Consider the following 24,158-nt stretch of genomic DNA (forward strand, 5'->3'; position numbering starts at 1 on the left):
GGTAGAAAATATACTAGTGTTAAATATTATTATTAGGAAAAGGATTTAGGCATTTTAATGTCATAAGTTATTTGTAGTTATTGTGATATATTTTAGAATTTGTTTTATTGTGGTTAAATAAGAAGTTATTTCATGCTAGATTAATTGGTATATGTTGAATTGGTAGTATTGTGTAACAATCTCTGGTTTTAAGTGAAGTATATTAGATTATATCGGGTTGAAAATAGTGAATTATATTTCCCTGGAAATTCCATTAGATTGTGGGAGTTAAGTTAGGATTTCATTGTGAGATTTGAACATAGGTGAATACAAACGTTGTTAAATAAGCTATATATATTGAATTGATTAAACTTTCTGGCTATTTATACATTATTCTAGTATAATTCTTGTGTGATATTTAATACGCGATTCATTTTGAGTTAAGGTTAATTTATACAAATATTTAATCCATTCATGGGATAATAGACAATATGTAGTGAATAGTAATTAATCTAAATATCTCTATGATCTGCTTAATATTTTAAAGTTGTGTTGATCAATTGATAGATATAACTGGTCAAAGGTAATGTTCATTTGCTACATAAACATAATCAAAGTTCATATAAAGATTTACTGATCAGAATTTAGGATTAATATTTTATATTGAGATTAAATATTAATGTTCATAATAATTTTATTGTCATAATTTCTAGATTTTTTCTTATTAGCATTTTGGAATACACTACACAGATTATAAAACATTTCACTGGAGTGTATTGACAAATTCTACCATATCAGAATTGATATTGCTGACGATTGTATGATTGATTATTAATATTCATAATTCCATTAATCAAAAATATTGTTACGTAAAAATATATAACTTGTTGGAGGTTACTACTGAGATAGAACTAAATAATATTGTAACCTAGGATATATAACAACTATGTTGATGCCACTAAGGATTTCAGACAAACTTTTAGTTTGTATGTTCAATTTTTAGGTTTCGAAGAGAGGGCAGAAAGCTACTGCTATTTCTTTAGCTTCTGGTTGAAACTCTTGATTCATCAACTTACTAGGAGGTGGTTTATCCTCCACCTAAACAGATTACTGCTCATTCTACCAGGTCAGTTGCTACTTCTTGGGGTTTTAAGAATAAGGCGTCAGTTGACATAATTCTGCTTTGCATACTTTTACTAAATTCGACAATTTTTATGTTTTTGCTGCTTCTGAGGCAGCCTTTGGGAGGAAAGTCAAGTAGTAGTCGCAGCTCGATGTTTTTTGCCTGTGTATAATTTTTAAAGTGCATATTTAAAACAAAAAAGATTTTTGAGTAATGAGTTTCTAATTTTTGAGTTTGGGATGTGGATTTTGTAAAAAAAAAGATGTGCCTTTATCCCATACTTATGTTTCATTACTCGTGGACTCCACAGCTTGGGTATTTGTTCCCAGGAGTAATGGATTGTGGACTCTGTATGAAAGAAAAGATTATTTATGCCTACCTGATAAATTAATTTACTTTATGGTGGTGAGTCCACGAGACCCCACCCTTTTTTTTTTGTTTGGTGTTGGTTTATTTTTTTGTTTGCACGTCTTTTTTCCCTACTCCTATTTATTTCGCTTTTATTACTTTTTCCTACCTCTTTTGCTTGGCTATACATTAGACTAAGGTGCCAGTGAGGTGGGAGGAGTTTTATAGAGCTCTTAGGGTTTGGGAATCTATGCCTTCTAATAGTTGCTGGGAACACTAATTCCCAGGAATAATAGATTGTGGACTCTCACCACCATGAAATAAATCAGGTACGCATAAATTGTTTTTTTTATTGCTGTTCCTGTATTGATAGCTATTGTTACAATGTAAATTATTATAGCTGTTATTAAATTGACCTAAGTCTTCAATAGCAACAGTGTTCGTCACGCAATGTCGATTTTTTTTCTATTGGCCAGGCATCCCTAATACGTCACTTTCGGTCAGAGACTTTGGGGTGACGTGATTAAGAGGGGATATTTAAATGCCTTGCGTTCTCTGTGTAAATACCGTCATCTTTGAAAAAGCTTTGGGGAAACGTTTCAGATGGCGATTGGGGAGGGGGTCAGAGGTATGTCTATGCCTATACTGATGACATCCAGGTCTGTTTATTTATTATTTGTACTTACAATAAATGCTAAGTTTTAATGACTTTTCACTAACTGTGGATATGTATGCGATCAGTGCATCAGTAACAATGTTTATTTCACTTATACACAGACTTGGCCATTCAGTAGGATTTATCATGGCAATCATCAGAATGTTTAATTACGGTTGCAAGAAATTAACGCATGTTATGAATTAATATTATTGGCTAAGTGAAAAATCTGCATTCAAACATATAAAGCAGCCATTGCCAATACTAAAAGGCTATTATTGTGATAACATGCAATACTCTAATTCATTAGAGTATGTCATTTTATCACTAGCGATGCAGCAAAGCTATGTGTTTAACCACAGAGAAGTGGTTAAACATAAATTTAAAGTACCACTCAGGACCTGCAGAGCACTGCTGCTCCTGAGCAGAAACTACAGCTGATCTTATCAGCAGCACTAGTTACATAGAGCACTGCTGGTCCCAAGCGGTACTTTAACTGTGTGTTTAACCCCTTTGTGGGGGGTATACACATAACTTTTCTGCATCACTAGTAATAAAACAATATGCGCAAACAAATTAGAGCATTTCATTTCATCACTATATTTGCCATTTAAGTCATTTGGCTACCATGTTTTAATGCGGAATGGATGTATATATTTTACTCCTGTTGAAAAGACTGTGTTACCCGTTACTTATAGATTTAATGTGCAGCATTAAACAGATAGGAAAAATGTTCATACAATTGTTTTTGCATAGAAGTCTGATGGGATAGAATAGACATTGGCTGCACGTTCAGAAAATTTCAAGTTAATTAGTTTATTAGTATTTTATTTTATTAAATAAATAATAGAATATATAATAGTTTAGTCAGATCTACAACCCAAATGGCTGAACAGGTACATAGAAATTTTACCCTTTAAGAGTCTTTTGAAAACAGAGAGATAATATAATCAGCATTGTCAAAGATATTTTTTGCTTTTAAACATGCTGAAATTCACGTGCACTATAAAAGATTAAAATTTTTATTTTTCCAGGCATTATAGTGATTTCAGACCACACCATTGTAGAACTGAATTAAAATCTATTTCTGAATTTATTATTTGAAAGGCTTTAGGTTATATACTTTTTTTTGCTATATGAGAAGTACTGATTTTCAGATTCAATCACCGTAGGTTCAATAGAAATCAGTTTACTAGCTCTTTAAATGTTTAATGGGATATTCTTATGTAAAAAATGCTGTATTTTAAGTCCTCAACTGTACTTACCTTGTAAGCGCAGACGTCCTCTTCAGCGCAGCAAGTAGTTGAAAGCAATGCGAGTGCGAGCTTGCGTTAGCATTGCTGGGAAGCATTGCGCTCACAAGAGCATGTTTCTATAGGCTTAAATGGGAGCCTTATTCTCATGCCGAACTAACGCAGTGCAGGAGATAAGTAGCCATCGCAAGATCTTGATTTTGTAGTCAGTAAACCATGTTTGTGTTGTTTTTGATGTATGTTTTGGATCATTGTCCATTCTGGAAGATCCAACCACGGCCCATTTTAAGCTTTCTGACAGAGGCAGTCAGGTTTTTTATTTAATATCTGTTGATGTTTGATAGAGTCCATGATACCATGTATCCTAACAAAATGTCCAGGTCCTCTGGCATAAAAACAGCTGCAATACATTAAAGAGCCTCTACCATATTTAACCGTGGGCATGGGGTACATTTCCATATGGCTACCTCTCAGTGTGTGCCAATCACACCTCTGGTGTTTATTGATAAGCTCTATTTTGGTGACATCTGACCATAGAAACCGATCCCATTTGAAGTTCCACTTCCGTCTGGCAAACTATAGACTCTTGAGTTTGTTTATGGATAAGAGTAAAGGTTTTTTTCTTGAAACCCTTCCAAAGAACTTGTGGTGATATAGGTGACATCAGATTGTAGTTTTGGAGATTTTCTGACCCCAAGATGCAACTAACTTCTTCAATTCTCCAGCTGTGATCCTTGGAGATATTTTGGCCACTCGAACCATCCTCTTCACAGTGGTTTGGGACAATATAGACACACATCCTCTTCCAGGTTAATTCATTACATTTCAAGTTGACTGGAACTTCTTAATTATGACCCTGATAGTGGAAATGGGCATTTTCAATGGTTTTGCCATTTTTTATAGCCATTTTGTGAATCTCAACAACCTTTTACCGCACAGCACATCCATATGTCTTGGTCTTACCCATTGTGATGCATGAAAAAGGAATTTGGCCTATGTGTTACATGTTATTGTAACATAGTGTTACATGGTTGAACAATTTCCTGTTCCTAGTTACCCAGTTGTACTAAATAAATGTAAAATATCAATGGGAATATACATCAAATATTTTTTTCTCATACAAATTCATAGGGATGCCAATAATTGTACCACATATATTTGACTTTAAAAAAACCAAAAAAAAACGTGTTTGTAATTGTTTGATATCCATGATAGCAGAGTATTTTTTTTAACAAAACATCAAAAGGTTAAACAATAAAGACAACTTTTCACAGCCTTTGCTCATATTTACCAAGGGTGCCAATATTAGTGGAGTGCACTGTATATGCTATATATTTCAGGTTTAATTAATGAGATAACACTGTGGTGTAAACACACTTATAGGCAGTTAGAAAAAAGCAATCATGATCACCCCCTCTCCATCTAGTTTATAAACACAGTTATATGTGGGCGTGTGATACAGTATTTGAAATCATATATTGGTGTAATAGATATAATTTCAGAAAAGGCTAAATGAAGATTCCGTGTAAGAGTGGTCTCCCAATGCTTTTAGGTCCTAATTTAAAATATTAATTATTGCTTTGAAGGGAGCAGGGAATCTATGTCCATTCGAAAAGCCATCTGCTTTCTACAATAAGCTGTGAGATGGTTCAGGCAGCAATGTTTTTCTCTATATAATTGCCCCCCTTCTCTGTCATCTTTTGGTCTCTCCCGCCTGCTGCTGCTAGTCTAGGAGCTGTCCAGCACCATCAGGAGGGAAGAGAGGAGGGTGGATGAACTGAGGAATAGAAGGAGGAGGCGGATAGGGAGAGAGAAAAAACAAACGACAGAAAAAAGGGGAACACGGAAGACGGTGACAGGTTATTTATGAGAGTAACATAAAATGTAATATGAAAAGAGATACACAATTGATAGTTTATATAAAGCCAGTGACTGATATAGAAAAAACGTTGCAATAGAGAAACACATACAGTTACAAGCATTGATAGATAAAAAAGTACCATCGATAAAGCATAAATGTTGTGATAGGAAGACATAGAAAGAGGAAAGGGGTGAGAGTGAGGGGAAAAGGTGGGGGGAGTGGGAGGTCTCTGATCACAAAGCCCCTCCAACCGCAGAGGGAGAAGGAAGGAGAGTGCAAAACACAGAGGAAGATGGGGACAAAGAGAACAGAGTGAAGGGAGAAGAGAGGATAAGCATAAGCTCTGGCAGCACAAATGCACTGGTCATGGGAGAGAGGTGAGCACTTAGACAGACTATATAGCTGAGAGAGGAAGGAGACTGCTGGTGGATTTGAGAGACATTGAGAAGGGAGGAGAACGAGGTACACATTACTTGCGAGACAGCTACACATGCACATTGGAGAATCGGGGGAGACCGTACACTTAGATTACATATTAATGAGTAACATAAGGGGAACGTTGGAGACTGCACTGGAACAGTTGCATTAAACTGCAATAGAATTAAAGAGGCTCTTAAACTGCAAAAGAAAACCAACTACATCTTTGTATAAGTGAGCTACAGCAAGAGAGCTACAGAGGCAGCTTAAAGGCTTGAATAGGTTCGTGCTATATCCTGACCATGGTGCGAAATTCAAGACAGTTTCCACGGATGTGACTACACCAGGTACTGTCACTGTACGGTACACCACACCCCTCCCATTGTTCCCTCATCACATCCACATCCCACCTTGTTCCTTTAGTCTATCCTAGGCATGGAGCCTTTGACATCCTGGTAGCTGCTGTTTAACCAAGAGCTTGCCTTAGAAACAGCTGGGCCTTCTTGTGGAAGTCAAGAGGTTAAAAGCACCTCCCCCATAATGAGATGGGAAGTACCTTCTCTCTTGGACAAGGTCTGTATTTTAGAATAATTACAAGGGTCTGATGCTCTTTTACTGTTTTATCTTGTTGTCAGTAATCTCTTCATGTTGAGTCTTGTTAATTTGTCAGTGCAGGATAGAGGTACCTGATATCTGTGGGCAACAAACAATAGAATAACAACAATGATTTCTGCCATTTAGCCCTATGTCCACGAGTCTTCCCATATTTTTTTTTAATATAGTAGGTGTGTCACAAAATTGAATGTGTAAAGGCATAAAGCAGACTAAATGACAACCTTATTATATATGCAATTGTTTAATGCCTAATTTAGGTTATATTATTTCCATATTTTTGTACTTGTATTGAATTAAACATATGTTCATTAAAAGTTGTGTATATGATAACACAACCAGCTGGTTTAATCTGTGATAATAAATGTTGCAGTATTTGGCATTTTATTGAGTTTTTAGAATCCATTGATTTCATAACCTTGGAGAGATGTGGATTATAGTAAACAAGGAAGTACAATGCATATATATATATACAGTATATACCTTTAGCTGGGTGAGTGCACAGATATGAGGGGATGCATATGATTCAATACATGCAATATTTGCTCCCATTCTCTATCTTACCAAACATAACTACTGCATCCCATCTCCTTTCCCATTAATCCACCATCCCACAGAAAGAGAGGGTTTAAGAACTGTGCCTTGTGCCTACTATAAACATTTAAAGTACGAGAGCCCATTCTCGGTTGCTGTTTATTCTGCCTATCACTAGTAATGAAAAAAATGCATGATTGAATTTAAACCATGTGCAAAGAAGTTTGATCGTAGAAACATCAGTTTAATAGCTAATAACAAATTGGCTTAATTAGTCTCACCTTATCTAAATAAGATACCTGTGGTTAAATGTACAATAACGTAAAAAATATACTTTCTTGATTTAGTACGCCGTTTTAAACAACTTTCTAATTTATTTCCATTATCTAATTTTCTTCATTCTCTTGTTAAACCTTTGTTGCAAAGCACACCTAGGTAGGCTCAGGAGCTGCAATACACTACTGTGAGCTAGCTGTGATTCTTATTGCACATATTTGCTTCTTCTCATTGATTCAACTTATGTGTTCAGCTGCTCTTTCAACAAAGGATACCAGGGGAATTAAGTAAATTTAAAACTAGAAGTATATTGGAAAGTTGTTTAAAATGTATGCTCTTTCTTAATCCTGAAATAAAGTATTTGGGGATTATGTCCCTTTAATTATTCCTTAGGACAGTCTTCTACATATTGTAGTTACTTTTGTATCCATTTGCTCTATTTGCATACTACTTTCATTGTACAGTACAAGAAATGTATATATAGGGGAAACCCCTCCCCAAACTCTAAAATCACAACAGATGATAGTATTCTAAACTAGTCCAAAAAAAATCTGTAGTTCTCACGCAGAAGCAGCTCCTTGTATAAGTTCACAGTCAAACCTTGATAGAGGATTCTACAATAGATGCATAAACAAGGGTGCCACAATGGCCTAGTGCAGAAACAAAAGATCTAAGATTCAGCTGATAAAGGACCTCACAAGCAATAAGCACCTCCAGGTGCTATAAAGGCTGACTGGGACCTCACAGTTCTCTTGCAAACTGATCTCCCAGTAATCAGGAACCCTCCACAGCATAACGTCTTGTATAAACAGTATGATGGATGTATAGCTTGAAGAACAGTACACAACAAGGTGTGATCAAATAGTATTTATTTACTGTTCTTCAAGCTACACATCCATCCACCCCTCATGTTTATACAAGAGTTCATGCTGTGAAGGGTTCCTGATTGCTGGGAGATCAGTTTGCTGGACAACTGGGAGGTTCCAATCAGCCCCTTTAGAACCTGGAGGTGCTTATTGTTTGTGAGGTCTTTATCATCTAGGCCATTGTGGCACCCTTGTTTATTTGTTAATTGCAGAGAAGGCTGTGTCACATATCTGTAAATCTGGATTATTATTTTTTTTTACAAATTATACAAGAACATTGCCCTCTCTCAAGTCCAAGCTACTTTACTAGGTTACTAGTGATATAATATATGGAGATTGATAAATAGCTAAATTCTTATGAAACTTGTAACATCCTTAGCTATAACCTGAAGCAGAATATGAGAGAATATATTTAACATAACTCAGGTGCATAAGGGTAGTGGATTGATATTTCAGTCACAGGATTAGATATGGACAGAGACATTTATACTTAACTAGTTCTGCAACAAACTGAAGCTTTTCTACATCCAGATGATATGATGGCTTTAACAGTAATCCTCTGTAAAGTGGAGGGGAGGAGAGTTCACAAATGAGTGTCAGGGAGAGAGAGAAATAAAGGGAAAAAAATACAAAGGTAATACAAAAGAATAAACAAATTTGTAATAGAATATAAAACACCATTAATGGAGGATATTCTGCAGTTATAGAGTATGTTAAAACATATATTATCACTTATGTCTTTGGTACATTCATTGGAAATGATGGTCTAATTTTTTTGTTTTTTTTTAAATAAGGAACACACAAGTGCATATAGCGTATGATTGATTTGCGATATTTATTTCCCCCCTAACTTGTGAAGACTGGTTATAAACACAACTGCATGGAACTGACTCCTTAACTGTTGAGAGGAAGAAGGAGGGAAGGAGCCAAACAAACACCATTTCCAAGTGTGGAGATATGACAACCACTATGCAAACATTACGTTTCCAGTTGCTTCCCCCTGAACCGGGGCAGGATTGGCCACCACCATGTGAACAAGAGATAGAGAGGCGGTACCAGGTTGTCCCTTCTGTAGTGTGCGCCATGTGTTGCTTATTTGGAATAATCTACTGCTTCTTTGGTAAGTGGCTCTGGAAACCTTTTTTTGTTTTGATTGGTTTGGAAGAAGGACTGGGATTGCTAGTTATATACTAAATAAATCCATCTGTACAATCAAATCGATGGGAGCTGGAGTTGCCTGGGATGCAAGATAAATATTAGTTTGGTTAGTTCTCATGGAAAATAAACTGTTACATATCTGTATTTATTTGTCTGTCTATCAATATATGTGTTTGAAGATAAATATTAGTTCACTTAGTGGTAGATTACAAGTGGCAAGCTAACGTTAGCGCATGCTATATAAGAATATTGCAGATGCGTTAATTTGCACGGGTATTACAAGTTGAAAGTAAACACGTTCGCTTGAACGCAATCAAATTTAACGCTAATCTGGTAAGTGCGACTGAAAACCTTGTGTAAAGGGTTAGGGATAGAAAAAAACATAGAACATTAAAATATTCTGTTACACTCAAATAAACACTATGAGGCCCATTTATCAAGCTCCGAATGGAGCTTGAGGGCCCGTATTTCTGGCGAGTCTTCAGACTCGCCAGAAACAGGAGTTATGAGTGTTTACTTTCAACTTGTAATACCCGTTCAAATTAACGCATCTGCAATATTCTTATATAGCATGCGCTAACGTTAGCTTGCCACTTGCCATATCCCTGTCTGTCTGCTCTGATGAGGCGGACAGAGATCGCCACAATTCAATCCGATCAAGTACGATCGGGTTGATTGACACCCCCCTGCTGTCTGCAGGGGGTGGCGTTGCACCAGCAGCGCATTCAGCGATGTCTGTCGGACCTGATCCGCACTGTCGGAACAGGTCCGACAGACATTTTATAAATAGGCCTCTATCTGATAAAAATTAGACATACAAATATTCCTAACAAATATTTATAATGGTTCAAAGGTATATGGTATACAGCCATGTATTTTATCGCCAAAGGCTATAAGATATATATATATATATATATATATATATATATATATATATATATATATATATATATCTATATGTGTGTATGTGTCTAAATAATAATTCCATAATATTATCATGTGTTTTACTGTGTATTTCACATTTCAATGTTCTTCACATACAGGATGTTTTTTTATTGTAAATACATATTTATATATATATATATATATATATATATATATATATACCTACACCTGTATATCTATTCCTATATATAGATATATATTTTACATTAGCATTATCACATATGTATAGAAATATATATTTAAAAATAACAAAAACGATTACTTCTAGCGTTAAATAGAGCGACACTTGTAATCTAGCCCTTAGTTCTTATGGCAAATAAACTGTTATATTTACAGGTATGTAGTTATTTGGCAGCCTATCTATCTATCTATCTATATATCTATCTATCATCTATCTATCATCTATCTATCTATCTATCTATCTATCTATCTAATCCATCCATTGTAAACCTTATTTTTTTAAATGCCTTTAATCTGGACTGCCATAAAATGTGGAAAGTTTCATATAAATCAGCCAGTGCTTTAGTTCAAATAAAAGTGCAGTTTTTGTCATTGCTATAGTAGAAACAGCTGAAGGACTTGTTATGATGCTTATCATGCAGAAAGAGCTCATGGCAAGTAAACTAATATAAATATGTATTTATCATAAGCAACAAAACTGTCCTTATTCAAACATTCAAAATGCAGGACATTTCAAACTTAACTTTTTTTCTTACATCATCAATGGCATCATACATTACATCATAAATGTTATCAGTTCTGATGTCAAACAAAAAATAATCTCCCAGGGGGTAAGGGTGGTATAAGTATAAATGAGGACGCAGTTATAGCATTAACATGTATTGTGCTGGCTTTTTAAAAAGACATATACAATAAACATAGTGTATAATACAATTAAAGTGTATGTATGTTTTGTATCAAACAGTATTGGTTTAGGCTTGATGTAATCTATAAAGAACATTTTTTTAATCTAGGAAGGTGTTTATTCTTACTGCATTGTTTTTGTTAGTGCTGAATTAACATAGATAGATAGTCAATGAAAATATACATCATGTCTCTCTAAGTTGCAATTTAGAGCCCCTTTATGATAAACTTTAAATATAATAGTTCACAAATAATCACTATGCTGCTTTTGTCCATAGGTAAAATGTTCTTGCTATATACAATATATTTTTTTTGTGTGTCAAAATTGTCATTTCACACTTATTTAGAACAAATCATATTGTCTATCTATTAATGTCGTTTTTATAAATCTATCTCATGTTCTCTCAACCAGGTTACCGCTGTTTCAAGGCTGTGATGTTTTTAACTGGGCTCATGTTTGGCTCCGTAGTTATATTTATGCTTTGTTATAAGGAGCGTGTTCTGGACACACAGCTGAGTGTGGAAGCAAGCGTTGGCATTGGACTGGGCATTGGTGTGCTCTGTGGATTGGTTACTATGCTGGTTCGAAGTGTAGGGCTCTTCATGGTTGGATTACTGCTTGGACTTTTACTGGCTATAGCCACCCTGATTATCATGGAACAGTTCTATCACCCCCGCACAGTCTGGGTTCCAGTTGCTCTCTTACTTGGCATTGGAATGCTCTTTGCTGTACTGACACTGCAGTGGCAGCGCTTTTTTACCACACTCTCTACGGCAGTCTTTGGAAGTGCCATCATGACAGTAACAGTGGACTACTTCATTGAGCTTTTTCTACTTGTGCAGTATGTGTACCAGCGAATGAAGGTGGCTCCACCACAGACGGTGTGCTGGTATAGCTGGGTCATTCTTGGCATTTGGCCACTGCTCAGTTTGCTGGGAGTGTTGGTTCAGTGGAAAGTAACAGCAGAAGGTTACTCACACACAGAAGGTAAGTGCCACACAGATCTATGAAAATAAAATGACAATGATGCCACGTCAGATTCTGTTAAAGATATAAAGTAATCAAAATGCCGTTATAAATGAAAGACCTTGGAGTAGGACTGTAAGTATAATTATGAGATCAGAGTTGGATTAAAGGGACATGGATGGAAGTTTAATGCATCACTTTAGTCTTCTTATACATTTATGCTACTTATCAATAAATATACATCTTCTGTTTTTGCTCTTTTTTTGTGCTTCTCCCTCCCCCCACACCCACACATTTTATTGTATTTTTTTTAAATAAGACAAGGTACTTTGCAGCCAATGAGGGGTTGTATTTCTTGAGCCATTGAAGTAATGGGAGAATCTTTCCAGATGGTTGTTACCACAGGGTAGATAGGAAGAGAGAGTTAGGAAGGGTAAGACATTGTGGAAATGTACCTTAATGCTTCAGTTTAATTCTCATAAGCACCAATGAGTGAACTTGCATTTTTCAAATGACTTGAAAGTCTGATTGGTTATATCGACCACAGTTTTTATTGATATTGAGGTAAGAAATTAGGCGACAATTAGTTACAACACTAGATAAACACTGCAATGTACCATATACGTGCAAATGTAAAAGATACTATGGGATCATACAATAAACATTTATGTTTACATCAGAATGATTTCAGCAACGTAGAAAACATGAGTACCTCAAGTTCTAGAAAGAGTTGTAAGATAATTTGCCTTTCTAAAGAATGTTAACTATATGACATCCTGTCTACATTTTATTCCATAGTACATAATGTACCATATGATCATTATGCAACAAAAACACTGAGTGCTTGAAGGTAATACTAAAACATTCAAAGATATTCTTCAAGCAGTAGGAATAATGTCATTAAACCACAGAAATAAATAAATAAAATGCTCAACAAATCCCTTCCCCCCTGTACTCCAATCATAGAAAGCAGAAGAACCAATCCAGAGCCATCCCTCTTCCCTTAGAACCATCACAGGAGGGTGTGTTATTCACATAGAAACAAACCACCGTTTTTCATTTTAAAAGGAATGTGTAATAGTGGGTGTAAATAGAATCCAAGACAGCAATTAATAGGTTTGTATTAAATCAAAATATGCAGAATACAAAATGTTAGTTTTACCTACACATTGATTAATAGTTTTATCGGCTTTGCTTACCAAAAAATAATACATTATTGAGAAGAACAACCGTATTACACTTTTTTTTTTTTTTTTTTTTTTAAGAATTGACTACTGAAACGTTCTTCTAACCAATTCTTCCACTTTATAAACCATTCACAAGTGTCATCTGTCACTGCAAATTCTTTCATTGTCTCTCATTCGCCTACATTTAAATTGCTCTTTCGTATCTGCAAAGTGCTCAACAGTGTGGCCCCCACCACATTTCACCCCTCTTTTCCTTCTGTATTCATACACAACTCTTCTGCTCCTTTAGCGATGTACACCTTTGTTCTCCTCTGAATTTAGAGTGCCTAGGGCAGCACAAAACCTAAATACGCCACTAGTCAAATGTTTTTGTTTAGAGCACAGCAGGGAGATGTCCTCTTTTTCTCAAGGGACCCTTGTTAGAAAGTGGAGAAGCCTCTCTTTCAATGAGGAGTCACTTGTTTCCTTAGCAGGCAATCAGTTGGGTTGAGAAGCACTGATCGCTTGCTCCAGGGATATTTGCTACAAACTATATTTTGAGTCTCTGTCTCTTACTCTGTTTTAAAAGGGAATGATGCCACTCATTTGAAATAGAGACTTTAATTATTTTTTTTAATGAAAGAGCAATCTGATACATCAGAGCAGCATCAAAAAAATGTTAAACATTATACATCATATATGAAGTGGTAGTCTAATTATAAATTCAGTAAGCGATGTCCCATGAGAACAAATGTCCATAACATTATTTATGAGAGTACTTAAGGTGTACATATCACTATGGTAAAAATATAGCAGATTAATGTAAAACATTGTAACAAGAAGAAAAACAGAAAAACACAACATGAGAAAACTAAAGAAGAAAAAAGATAAATATCTCCAATACTAGATGCGATATATAGATAGGTTTTAGGCTTATGTCCTGTTAAAGAATATGGCCATGACAATGAGTGAAGGGGAATGGAGGGAAACGGGTGGAGTGCATAACATCATGAACTCTTTATATCTGTATATGTAACAGTTCAGCAATCCCAAAATATACATCTAATTGGTCTGATATTTGGTAGTGTAGTTTTTCTAAAGAAAAGGTGGAATATACTTGCTGATGCCACTCCTGAATAGTTGGTATTATGGATAATTTCCAGTGTCTGGGAATAACCTGTTTTGCACTGTTTAAGAGAATCATTAGGGCGTTATTGTGTATATTTGTAAGTTTAGGGCTGGGATTGTGGAATAAGATACAAGCAGCGTGGTAGTTTATATTGGTAGAAAGCGTGATGTTGATTTCAATTAACACCTGTGACCAAAAAGGTACCAACAGGGGACAGGACCACCATATGTGCAGTAGAGTACCTGCTAGGGATGCACCGAAATGAAAATTCTAGACCGAAACCGAAAATTTAGGATGCCCTTGGCCGAAAACCGAAACCGAAAATGACTTTTTCCCCCAAATTATTTTAAAACAGGGCTGCCAGGGGTTGATTTTGTGGTGCATAGGGGTCAATTTAATTTCAAATAGAACATGCAATTTTCGGCCGGTTTTCCCCTATTTCGGCCGAAATGGGATAGGCCCATTTTCGGCCGAAATTTTTGGTGGCTGAAATTTCGGTGCATCCCTAGTACCTGCCTCACCACAACCTCTCTAACATCTATCTGATATGGTGGGGAATATTGATTTTAGCCTATGGGGGGGGGGGGGGTTAAGTACCATCGCATCATAATTTAGTAATTGGTTTCTAAGATATTTGTCGAAATTGATGCTTTAGCAGTTCGAAGAAAAATGGCATTCCACTTTCGACTCAAAGGGGGTGATAGGAGGTCTCTGTCCCATTTGTTAGTGTATGAGGGTAATTGAGGGTGGTGTAATTAGTATCTCATAAATCAGGAAGATTATGCCTCTCGAGTTTCCAGAGCATAATGATTAAAATTATGATCTTTGTCTAATAATGTTTGTCTTGTCAGGGTATGTGGAAAGGATATGACGAAGCTGAAAATATTGGAACCAGTGGGAAAATAATCCCTGTCCATATTATATCAGGTTCTCTCTGTCCTTCAGTGAGTTACCAGACAATATCCGAAAATAGGGCATAGCATCTCTGATAGAGTGTATTTCAGTTAATTTAACCTTATTACCAAAATTCAGGGAGGCAGTCGTGAGAATAGGGAGATGAAGCCGTGGAGATGGTCTGTGAGGATTTGAGAATGAGGTTCCAAATTTGGAAAACCTTGTATATAATAGGGAATGAATTGGCCACCTTAGGCCAAGATGATCTATGTAACCAGCACATGCCCCCTAATTGTCTCTTCCGGAGAGCAAAATGTTCCAGCTACACCCATTCGTTCACTGCTGCATTTCGGCACCAGTCTACTACTCTCTGGAGGATCAACGCCATTCTGTATTTGGCTATGCAGGGAACCGCTAGACCTCCGTCCGTTCAGGTTGAGCGGTATCTTTATATCTGTATATGTAACAGTTGAGCAATCCCAAAATATACATCTAATTGGTCTGATATTTGATAGTGTAGTTTTTTTAAAGAAAAGGTGGAATGTACTTGCTGATGCAACTCCTGAATAGTTGGTATTATGGATAACTTCCAGTGCCTGGGAATAAACTGTTTTGCACTGTTTAAGAGAATCATTAGGGCGTTATTGCGTATATTTGTAAGTTTAGGGCTGGGTTTGTGGAATACGATACAAGCAGCGAGGATCAACGCCATTCTGTATGTGGCTATGCAGGGAACCGCTAGACCTCCGTTCAGGTTGAGCGGTATAGGGTAGATTTGACCACTCTAGGATGTGTCCTGTTCCATATATATTTATTTAGAGTGTTTTCGAGATTGAGACTGTATCAGTTTTTACTGAGGAATCACAAATGGTAATTACCTAGCTCACTATGCACCAAGGGGTAGGAACTATATATATATATATATATATATATATATATATATATATATATATATATATATAGAGAGAGAGAGAGAGAGAGAGAGATAAAAAAAACCTTGCAGTCACTGGTCTTTTCCAAACAAGTAAAAAGTTTACTGTGGAAAGTGACATTTTGGGGACAAAATATCCCCTTCCTTAGACCTTTGTCCCACGAAACGTCACTTTTCATAGTAAACTTTTTACTTAGAAAAGACAAGTGAGTGCAAGTTTTTTGTTCCACTCTATTGATTTCACTAGCACCCTGTCAGTTGGTATATGGAGTGAGAGTGAACATCTATGCTACATTTATATATATATATATATATATATATATATATATATATATATATATAAAAAAAATCTTAATTGATTCAATTAATGAAAATTACACTTTTTGCATTCAATATTTTTATAACATATTTTGAAATTTATTTATTTTTTTCTAAATATTTTTGGTCTGCTGAAAAAGAAACAATGTATGATTTGTGTGGTTATCTTACGGATAAAACATTGAAACTTTGAAAAAAAAAAAAAGGTTTAGTTTATCAGCAAACTGGTTAAAGAAGCCCTTATCACACAATCACAATATAAGTATATTACAAAAACACATGACGTATGGGTGTCCCTACATTCAAATATGGGGTCTATGTGAGGACTCAATGAACCTCAATTTTTCTGGGGAACCCTGCTTATTTCCATGCTGCAAAGGTACCTTTTTTTCTTTAAGAACATCTGTGTTCTAAACAGAAAATGTTTGTAGACGGGTGGCATTATGAAGTAGCCGGTTGGGGCAGTGCAATATTTTCTGTCATTTATAAATATTACTTAAGCTATTCAATGCACACATGAATTGCATAATTTAACATAGATTGATTAAACGATATTGAAAACATTTAAAGGGACATGAAACCCAATTTCTTTCTTTCATTATTCAGATAGAGAATACAGTTTTAAAAAAGTTTCCAATTTACTGTTATCAAATTTGCTTGATTCTCATGTTGTTCTTTGTTGAAGAGATACCTGCCATTACTTTGTAATGAAGACAATTTATGTGTAGCAAGGGAAAGAGGATTGAGGAAAAGCAAATTGAGAAGCAAAGTGAGAGGGCATGTGTTCTGTTGGGCTGAATAGGGTATAACACAGGGGTAAGTGTAGTCAGGAGTAGCTATCAGAGGAGGGACAGCGGGCATAGCAGACTGGATCTAGTGATACGCTGGATCTAGTGACACTGGCTGTTTCAAATGCTTGGCGGTAAAGGGAGTGGAGAAGAATCACAGCAGAATTTCTTCTGATGACTTACTGGATCTATTGACTGCAGGTGTTACAAGTACGTGCTGTGGGTCATGTAGGTGGTAGACCATCTCCAGTAACTGCAGGTCACTCGAATGAGCACTTCAAAGGAATTGAAGGCAGCACAAGGTGGCATGGCAGGCTTGGACCTCACTCCCATTCACAGGTCGGCATGTGGAAGTGGGCGTTTTCCCCCAGCATGCACTGCTATTCATGACTGTAAGGGAACCATTCACTATTATTAATGCCAACTTTTAGTTTTCAGTAAAGTGCAGCTCTGTAAATAAACTTGAATATCAGTTGTAAGATGCACAGCAGCAGGAGAGTTGTATGCTTCATTATTTTAAAATTTGGTGGCTCTGTGGCATCAAATCTCATTGGGAGGGGGTTGTTCCCTTATCTAGACACCCCATTTAGCAATATAATCCCCTGCAGAGTATTTCACTTTCTGCACTAATCATTTATCTATGGTTCTGTGTTTATTGTGTATAAAAAGGGCAAGAAAATCCAGATAACCCAACTTTGTAAACATTTTCATCCGCTTGCTAAATCTTTTTTTCAAGATAATACTGTATGAGTGCACTTCCCTCTGGCTCCTAAAGATTCTCTCTGCTTCCTAATACATTTTGATTTGCTTCTTTTTTTGTTTGTTTGTTTTTTAACCACCATTGCTATATCCAGTTCTTGGTAACGTGTATAATTTATGTTTATACAAAATAACATAAATACAACTAGAGTATGTGTTTAATGCCAAATGGCATCTAAGCCGCAAACAACAAATTTCAGTCCAACTTTTTCATAATGAACAAGAGAGATAAATAATTTCCAACAGAAAAAAAGATGATTCATTGGACGGCGATAGAGTAGCAGTTATTATTTATTATTAATAGACATTTTAACATATTCCTTAAATCTTTTAATGCAAAAATGATGTTAGCTAATTTGTAGGAAAATTTTATCTGCATTAGTGACATGGGACCTGATTATCTAAAGGTCTCTGGGCTTGCGAGTTATCTATAAAATTCTTGCTAATACTATGAAGCTCCTAGTGGAATTCTCTAAAGGCAGTTTTTACCTTGAGAACAGAGAACAGTCAGCTAGATTACGAGTTTTAAGCGATATAGGGAAATTAAGAACCACAACATTTTCGGCGTTATTTCACCTCCCTATAGCATTGCTATTAAAGGTTTTAAAAAAGCAGGCTTGTGCGGGAGAAATGGTTGCGTTGAGCTCCATACCGCACCGAAATCAAGCACTGCTTCGTCGTGTTCTTGCACGATTTCCCCATAGACATCGATGGGGAGAGCCGGAAAAAAAAAAATCTAACACCAGCGATCGCAGAAACAAAAGCTCCGTAATGCAGCCCCATTGATGACTATGGGGAAAGAAAAAGTTATGTTTAAACCTAACACCCTAACATAAACCCCGAGTCTAAACACCCCTAATCTGCCGCCCTTAACATGGCCGCCACCTAAATAAAAATATTAACCCCTAATCTGCCGCCCTTAACATGGCCGCCACCTACATTACAGTTATTAACCCCTAATCTGCCGCCCCCGACATCGCCGCCACTATACTAAAGTTATTAACCCCTAATCTGCCGGCCTTAACATTGCCGCCACCTAAATAAAAATATTAACCACTAATCTGCCGCCCTTAACATCGCCGCCACCTACATTACAGTTATTAACCCCTAAACCTCTGGCGTCCAACATCACTAACACTAAATAAATATATTAACACCTAACCCTAAGCATAACCCTAACGTAACCCTAAGCCTAACACCCCCTAATTTAAATATAATTAAAATAAAGCTAAATAAACCTTACAATTATTACCTAAATAATTCCTATTTAAAACTAAATACATACCTGTAAAAAAAAACTAAGCTAGCTACAATATAACTAATAGTTATATTGTAGCGATCTTAGGTTTTATTTTTATTTCACAGGTAAATTTTTATTTATTTTAACTAGGTAGACTAGTTAGTAAATAGTTATTAACTATTTAATAACTACCTAGTTGAAATACATACAAACTTACCTGTAAAATAAAACCTAACCTGCCTTACACTAAAAACTAACATTACAATTAAATAAAACAAATTAAATGATTAAAATACAATTTTCTAAATTACAAAAAAAAATCCCCCCAAAATAAAAAAAACCCTATCCTACACTAAACTGCCAATGGCCCTTAAAAGGGTTTTTTGTGGGGCATTGCCTAAAAGAAATCAGCTCTTTTACCTGTAAAAAAAAACAAAAAAACACCCCCCAACAGTAAAATCCACCACCCAACCAACCGACCCCCCCAAATAAAAACATATCTAAATAAACCTAAGCTAACCATTGCCCTGAAAAGGGCATTTGGATGGGCATTGCCCTTAAAAGGGCATTTAGCTCTTTTATATTGTCCAAACCCTAAACTAAAAAGAAAATCACCCAAAAAAACCCTTAAAAAACCTAACACTAACCCCTGACGATCCACTTACAGTTTTCGAAGTCCGGACATCCATCCTTATCCAGCCGGCGAAGTCATCATCCAGGCAGCAAGAAGTCTTCATCCAGACGGCCTCTTCCATCTTCATCCAGCCGGCGAAGTCATCATCCAGACGGCAAGAAGTCTTCATCCAGACGGCATCTTCTATCTTCATCCATCCGGCGCAGAGCGGGTCCATCTTCAAGACATCCGGCGCGGAGCATCCTCTTCTTATGATGGTCGCTGTAAAATGAAGTTTCCCTTTAAGTGACGATGGCGTCCCTTACATTCCTATTGGCAGAAAGATTTGTATCAGCCAATAGGAATTAAAGGGGAAACAATCCTATTGGCTGTTGCAATCAGCCAATAGGATTGAGCTTTCGTTGGCTGATAGAATCAGCCAGTAGGATTGAGCTCTCATTCTATTGGCTGATTGGAACAGCCGTGACGGACAAAAAGGTGTGCGATACACCTATACCTATAAGACTAAGCGTTAGGGAAAAAGCAGCATTATGAAGCAAAACTCGTAATCTAGCTGACTGTGTCTGAAAGGGGTGTTCCCTAAATGTAAATATTTCTAGTAAATGCATACATTTCAACAGAGATCAAAAAAATCTTAAAGGGATTTGAAACCCAAAATGTTCTCTTGTGATTCAGACAAGTCATACAATTTAAAAAAAGTTTCCAATTTACTTCTATTATCAAATTTGCTTTGTTTCTATGGCATTCTTTGTTGAAGACATACCTAGATTTGCATCGGAAGCACTACATGGCAGGAAATAGTGCAAATGGATAACTCTCTTGCAAAGCTGCTGCCATATAGCTCAAGACACGTGCATGCTCCAGAGCTTATGACCCTGCTTTTCAACTAAAGATACCAAGAGAATGAAGGAAATTTGATAGAAAATTAGAAAATTGATTAAAATGATTTGTTCTATCTAAATCATGAAAGAAACATTTTGGGTTTCATGTACCATAATTAAAAAAAAATAAAAAAAATATGAAACCAATAAATGAGGTATTGAAAGAAAAAGACAGTAAAAATGCCATTGTTAAACGGTATTAATTGCACTGTAATTGTTCTGTAAAAAAACATTTAATATACCCAATAAAATGAAAATAGAATTACACTGCTCATGTAAAAAAATGCATATTGTCTTCCCTATTGTAAAATGAGTTCCCGCCTCTGCTAGTGGGCTAAACCAGGGAGCCCATGAGTGTAGCTCCAAGTTGTCTGCCAGGTCTAGCATATTCTTTAAACATTTCCCCTGAGGGTCTCACTGTTTTATCTCACAAATTGAATACAGGCGAGAAACAATTATTACCCTAATAGAACAAAAATAAGATACTACACACTGAAAACAGGGTAATCTGATTTTTATTGGCTGAACAATTTCATTTTGTAAAATTTTCTCCCTGTTAACATAACTCTCCCCAATGAAGTTTTAATTTTTAGCTAACTCCTCTACTTTCTATGGGAGATACCTCACACATTGCAGGGACACCTGCGGGGGTGGGTGAGGTTTTTCATGTCCTATCTGGTGATGTTTAGGTAATCGGGCCCTTGATCTTATGTTTTTATTGTCTGTTATATGTATTTAAGGATAGAAATACATATTTATACATATGCAAAGTGGAGAATATAAGTAAAATTAGTCCCATCTTAAAGGGACAGTCATCACCAGAATTGTTGTTGTTTAAAAAGATAGATAATCCCTTTATTACCCATTCCCCAGTTTTGCATAACCAACACTGTTATATTAATACACATTTACCTCTGTGGTTACCTTGTATCTAAGCCTCTGCAGACTGCCCCCTTATTTAAGTTCTTTTGACAGACTTTCATTTTAGCCAATCAGTGCTTACTTCTACTTAACTTCACGTGTGTGAGCTAAGTGTTATCTATATGACACACATGAACTAATGCTCTCTAGTGGTGAAAAACTGTCAAAATGCATTCACATAAGAGACGAAATTAGCACATGAGCCTACCTAGGTTTAGCTTTCAACTAAGAATACCAAGAGAACAAAGCAAAATTGGTGATAAAAGTAAATTGGAAAGTTGTTTAAAAATTAAATGCCCTATTTAAATCATGAAAGTTTATTTTGGACTTGACTGTCCCTTTAACACTGAACTGTTCTCGAAAGGTGAAGGTTACCAAGATGCATTAAGGCATCTCAGAAGTAGTGCACGTATTACAAGTTGAAAGTAAACGTGATTGTTTGAGTGCAATTGAAATTAACTCGCATCAGGATAGCGTGACCTCAGAGCTCTGGTTAACTGTTATGCTCCAAAAAAAGTGTCACAAAACACATGAGAAATACATTTAAAAGTACAGTTACACTATTAATAACACTATCTAATACAATTATTAAACAAAAAAAATTGCATAAAGTTATAAGGGCTCAAAGGTATGAGGTCTCAGGTGTTAGAAGAAAAAAAGAACTGCAAATAGCGTTAACATAGAGATACATTCATATACATGTCTAAATATGTAGGTGTATGTATATGTGTGTATATATTTATAAATATATTTTTATATTTGTGTGCATATGTATTAATATTTGTATATATGTATTTACAGACATATATACACATATAAACGCATTAATACATATGTAGACATATATATAAGTGTATTGGAGTCCTTTAGAGTCAAGTAGATAAAAGTATGTTAAAGCATATTTATACAAGTAAAGCGTTTAACTGTGTATTTACTGTAAATATTTTACATGCCAGTGTTCTTCACTGGATCACAGAATATGTTCTAAGTATTTCTAAATATATATATATATATATATATATATATATATATATATATATATATATATATATACAGGTAGCCCTCAGTTTACACCGGGGTAAGGTTCCAGAAGGAATGGTTGTAAATTAAAACCCAGTTTATAATGTAAGTCAATGGGAAGTGAGGGAGTTAGGTTCCAGGCCCCTCTCAAAATTGTCATAAGTAACACCTAATACATTATGTTTAAAGCTTTGAAATGAAGACTTTAAATGCTAAACAGCATTATAAACCTAATAAAATAATCACACAACACAGAATATATAATTAAACTAAGTTAAATAAACAAAAACATTTGCTAAACAGCATTATAAACCTAATAAAATAATCACACAACAGACTTCACTTGCATTTTTCTGCAAACAGTTCTTTCTATGCATTCCAATCTGGACTGATTTATAGACAGGAAGATCTTGTTCCTTTGAAATCTGCTCGATAGCTCAGGTCTGGTTAAACTGATTAATATCAGCTTGCTTGGCTTTGCTGCAACACAAGCGGACAGCTCCACCTACTGGCTATTTTAATAAATGCACTGCTTCTCAATGCTTTTCAATAGCAGTCACATGACTGGAAAAAAGGTTGTTATTCTGAAACTGTAAATTGAACCGTTGTAAAACGAGGGCCACCTGTATATATATATATATATATATATATATATATATATAGCTGTATATGTCTATACCTATATATAATCATGTATATATATATATATATAGCTGTATATGTCTATACCTATATATAATCATGTATATATATATATAGGTATAGATATATATTCTACCAAAATACCATCAGATATATATAGAAATATTTATGAATTAATAGAACCTATTCTTCTATGTGAAGAACTTTGGAATGTGAAATATTAATATATTGATGTTGGTTCAGCACTTGAGAAAACGCGATCGTGTTTGCGCATGACTATGGTCTTTTTCCCACTTTTCCCACTCCTTTGACTTCTATGGGGGAATACGTTAACGTGATCACGATATTCAAAGTTTGTTTTTTTGCCTGCATCGGGTTAGTCCGTGAGCGAAAACTTTTTACTTTTAACATGTAATACGAGTGCCTACTTCTAGCAGAGTTAGCGTGCAAGCAGGATCGCAAAATACCGTTCCACTCGTAATCTAGCCCTTTGTGTGCAGTAATAAGTTACAGCATCTTTGGATACTGTTATTGTTAATTATTGCATCGGTTTGAAGGTGTATTGTAAATGTATTACTAGTGTTGATGGGATTAGAAATGGATTCCGATTCATATCAAGATTAAAATTTGTTTAAATACTTGCAAGAGTTTAATAATGGTATCAGGATGAATGCCACAGTCTGTGTTGGAATTAGTGATACAGGTAAATCTGCTTTTAGGATTTAGTTAGAGACAGAGCGATTAGGAATTATTATGCTTAAAAGGGGCACTGGCACATGACCAGATTTAGGAATGGATCCCCTTGTGGTTTGTATAAAACAACTGTTGTGGAAGATTTATTTTCTCATTAAAAATAAAGTATAAATATTCTTAAACTAGTTTGAACCGGGTAAAGGCTAAGGCAAGGAAGAGCTTAAAAATGAAAATAAAACTTTCTGTAAAGTAAAGTAAAAATTAAACTTTCTTTATTGAGAAAG

At 35.6% G+C, this 24,158-nt stretch overlaps 1 protein-coding gene across 1 annotated transcript in view; it reads left to right on the top strand.

Moving 5' to 3' along the window:
* Positions 1-8,861: 8,861 nt before the first annotated feature.
* Positions 8,862-24,158, top strand: part of TMEM198 (transmembrane protein 198) — a 101,011-nt gene continuing 85,714 nt past the window's right edge. Inside the window, exons 1-2 of the mRNA XM_053689812.1 lie at positions 8,862-9,044; positions 11,304-11,879. Coding sequence (XP_053545787.1) covers positions 8,882-9,044; positions 11,304-11,879 — 739 coding nt within the window. The 5' untranslated portion in view covers positions 8,862-8,881. The remainder of the gene's footprint in view (positions 9,045-11,303; positions 11,880-24,158) is intronic.

The sequence above is a fragment of the Bombina bombina genome, chromosome 1 (assembly GCF_027579735.1).
Source record: "Bombina bombina isolate aBomBom1 chromosome 1, aBomBom1.pri, whole genome shotgun sequence".
NCBI classification, from domain to species: domain Eukaryota; kingdom Metazoa; phylum Chordata; class Amphibia; order Anura; family Bombinatoridae; genus Bombina; species Bombina bombina.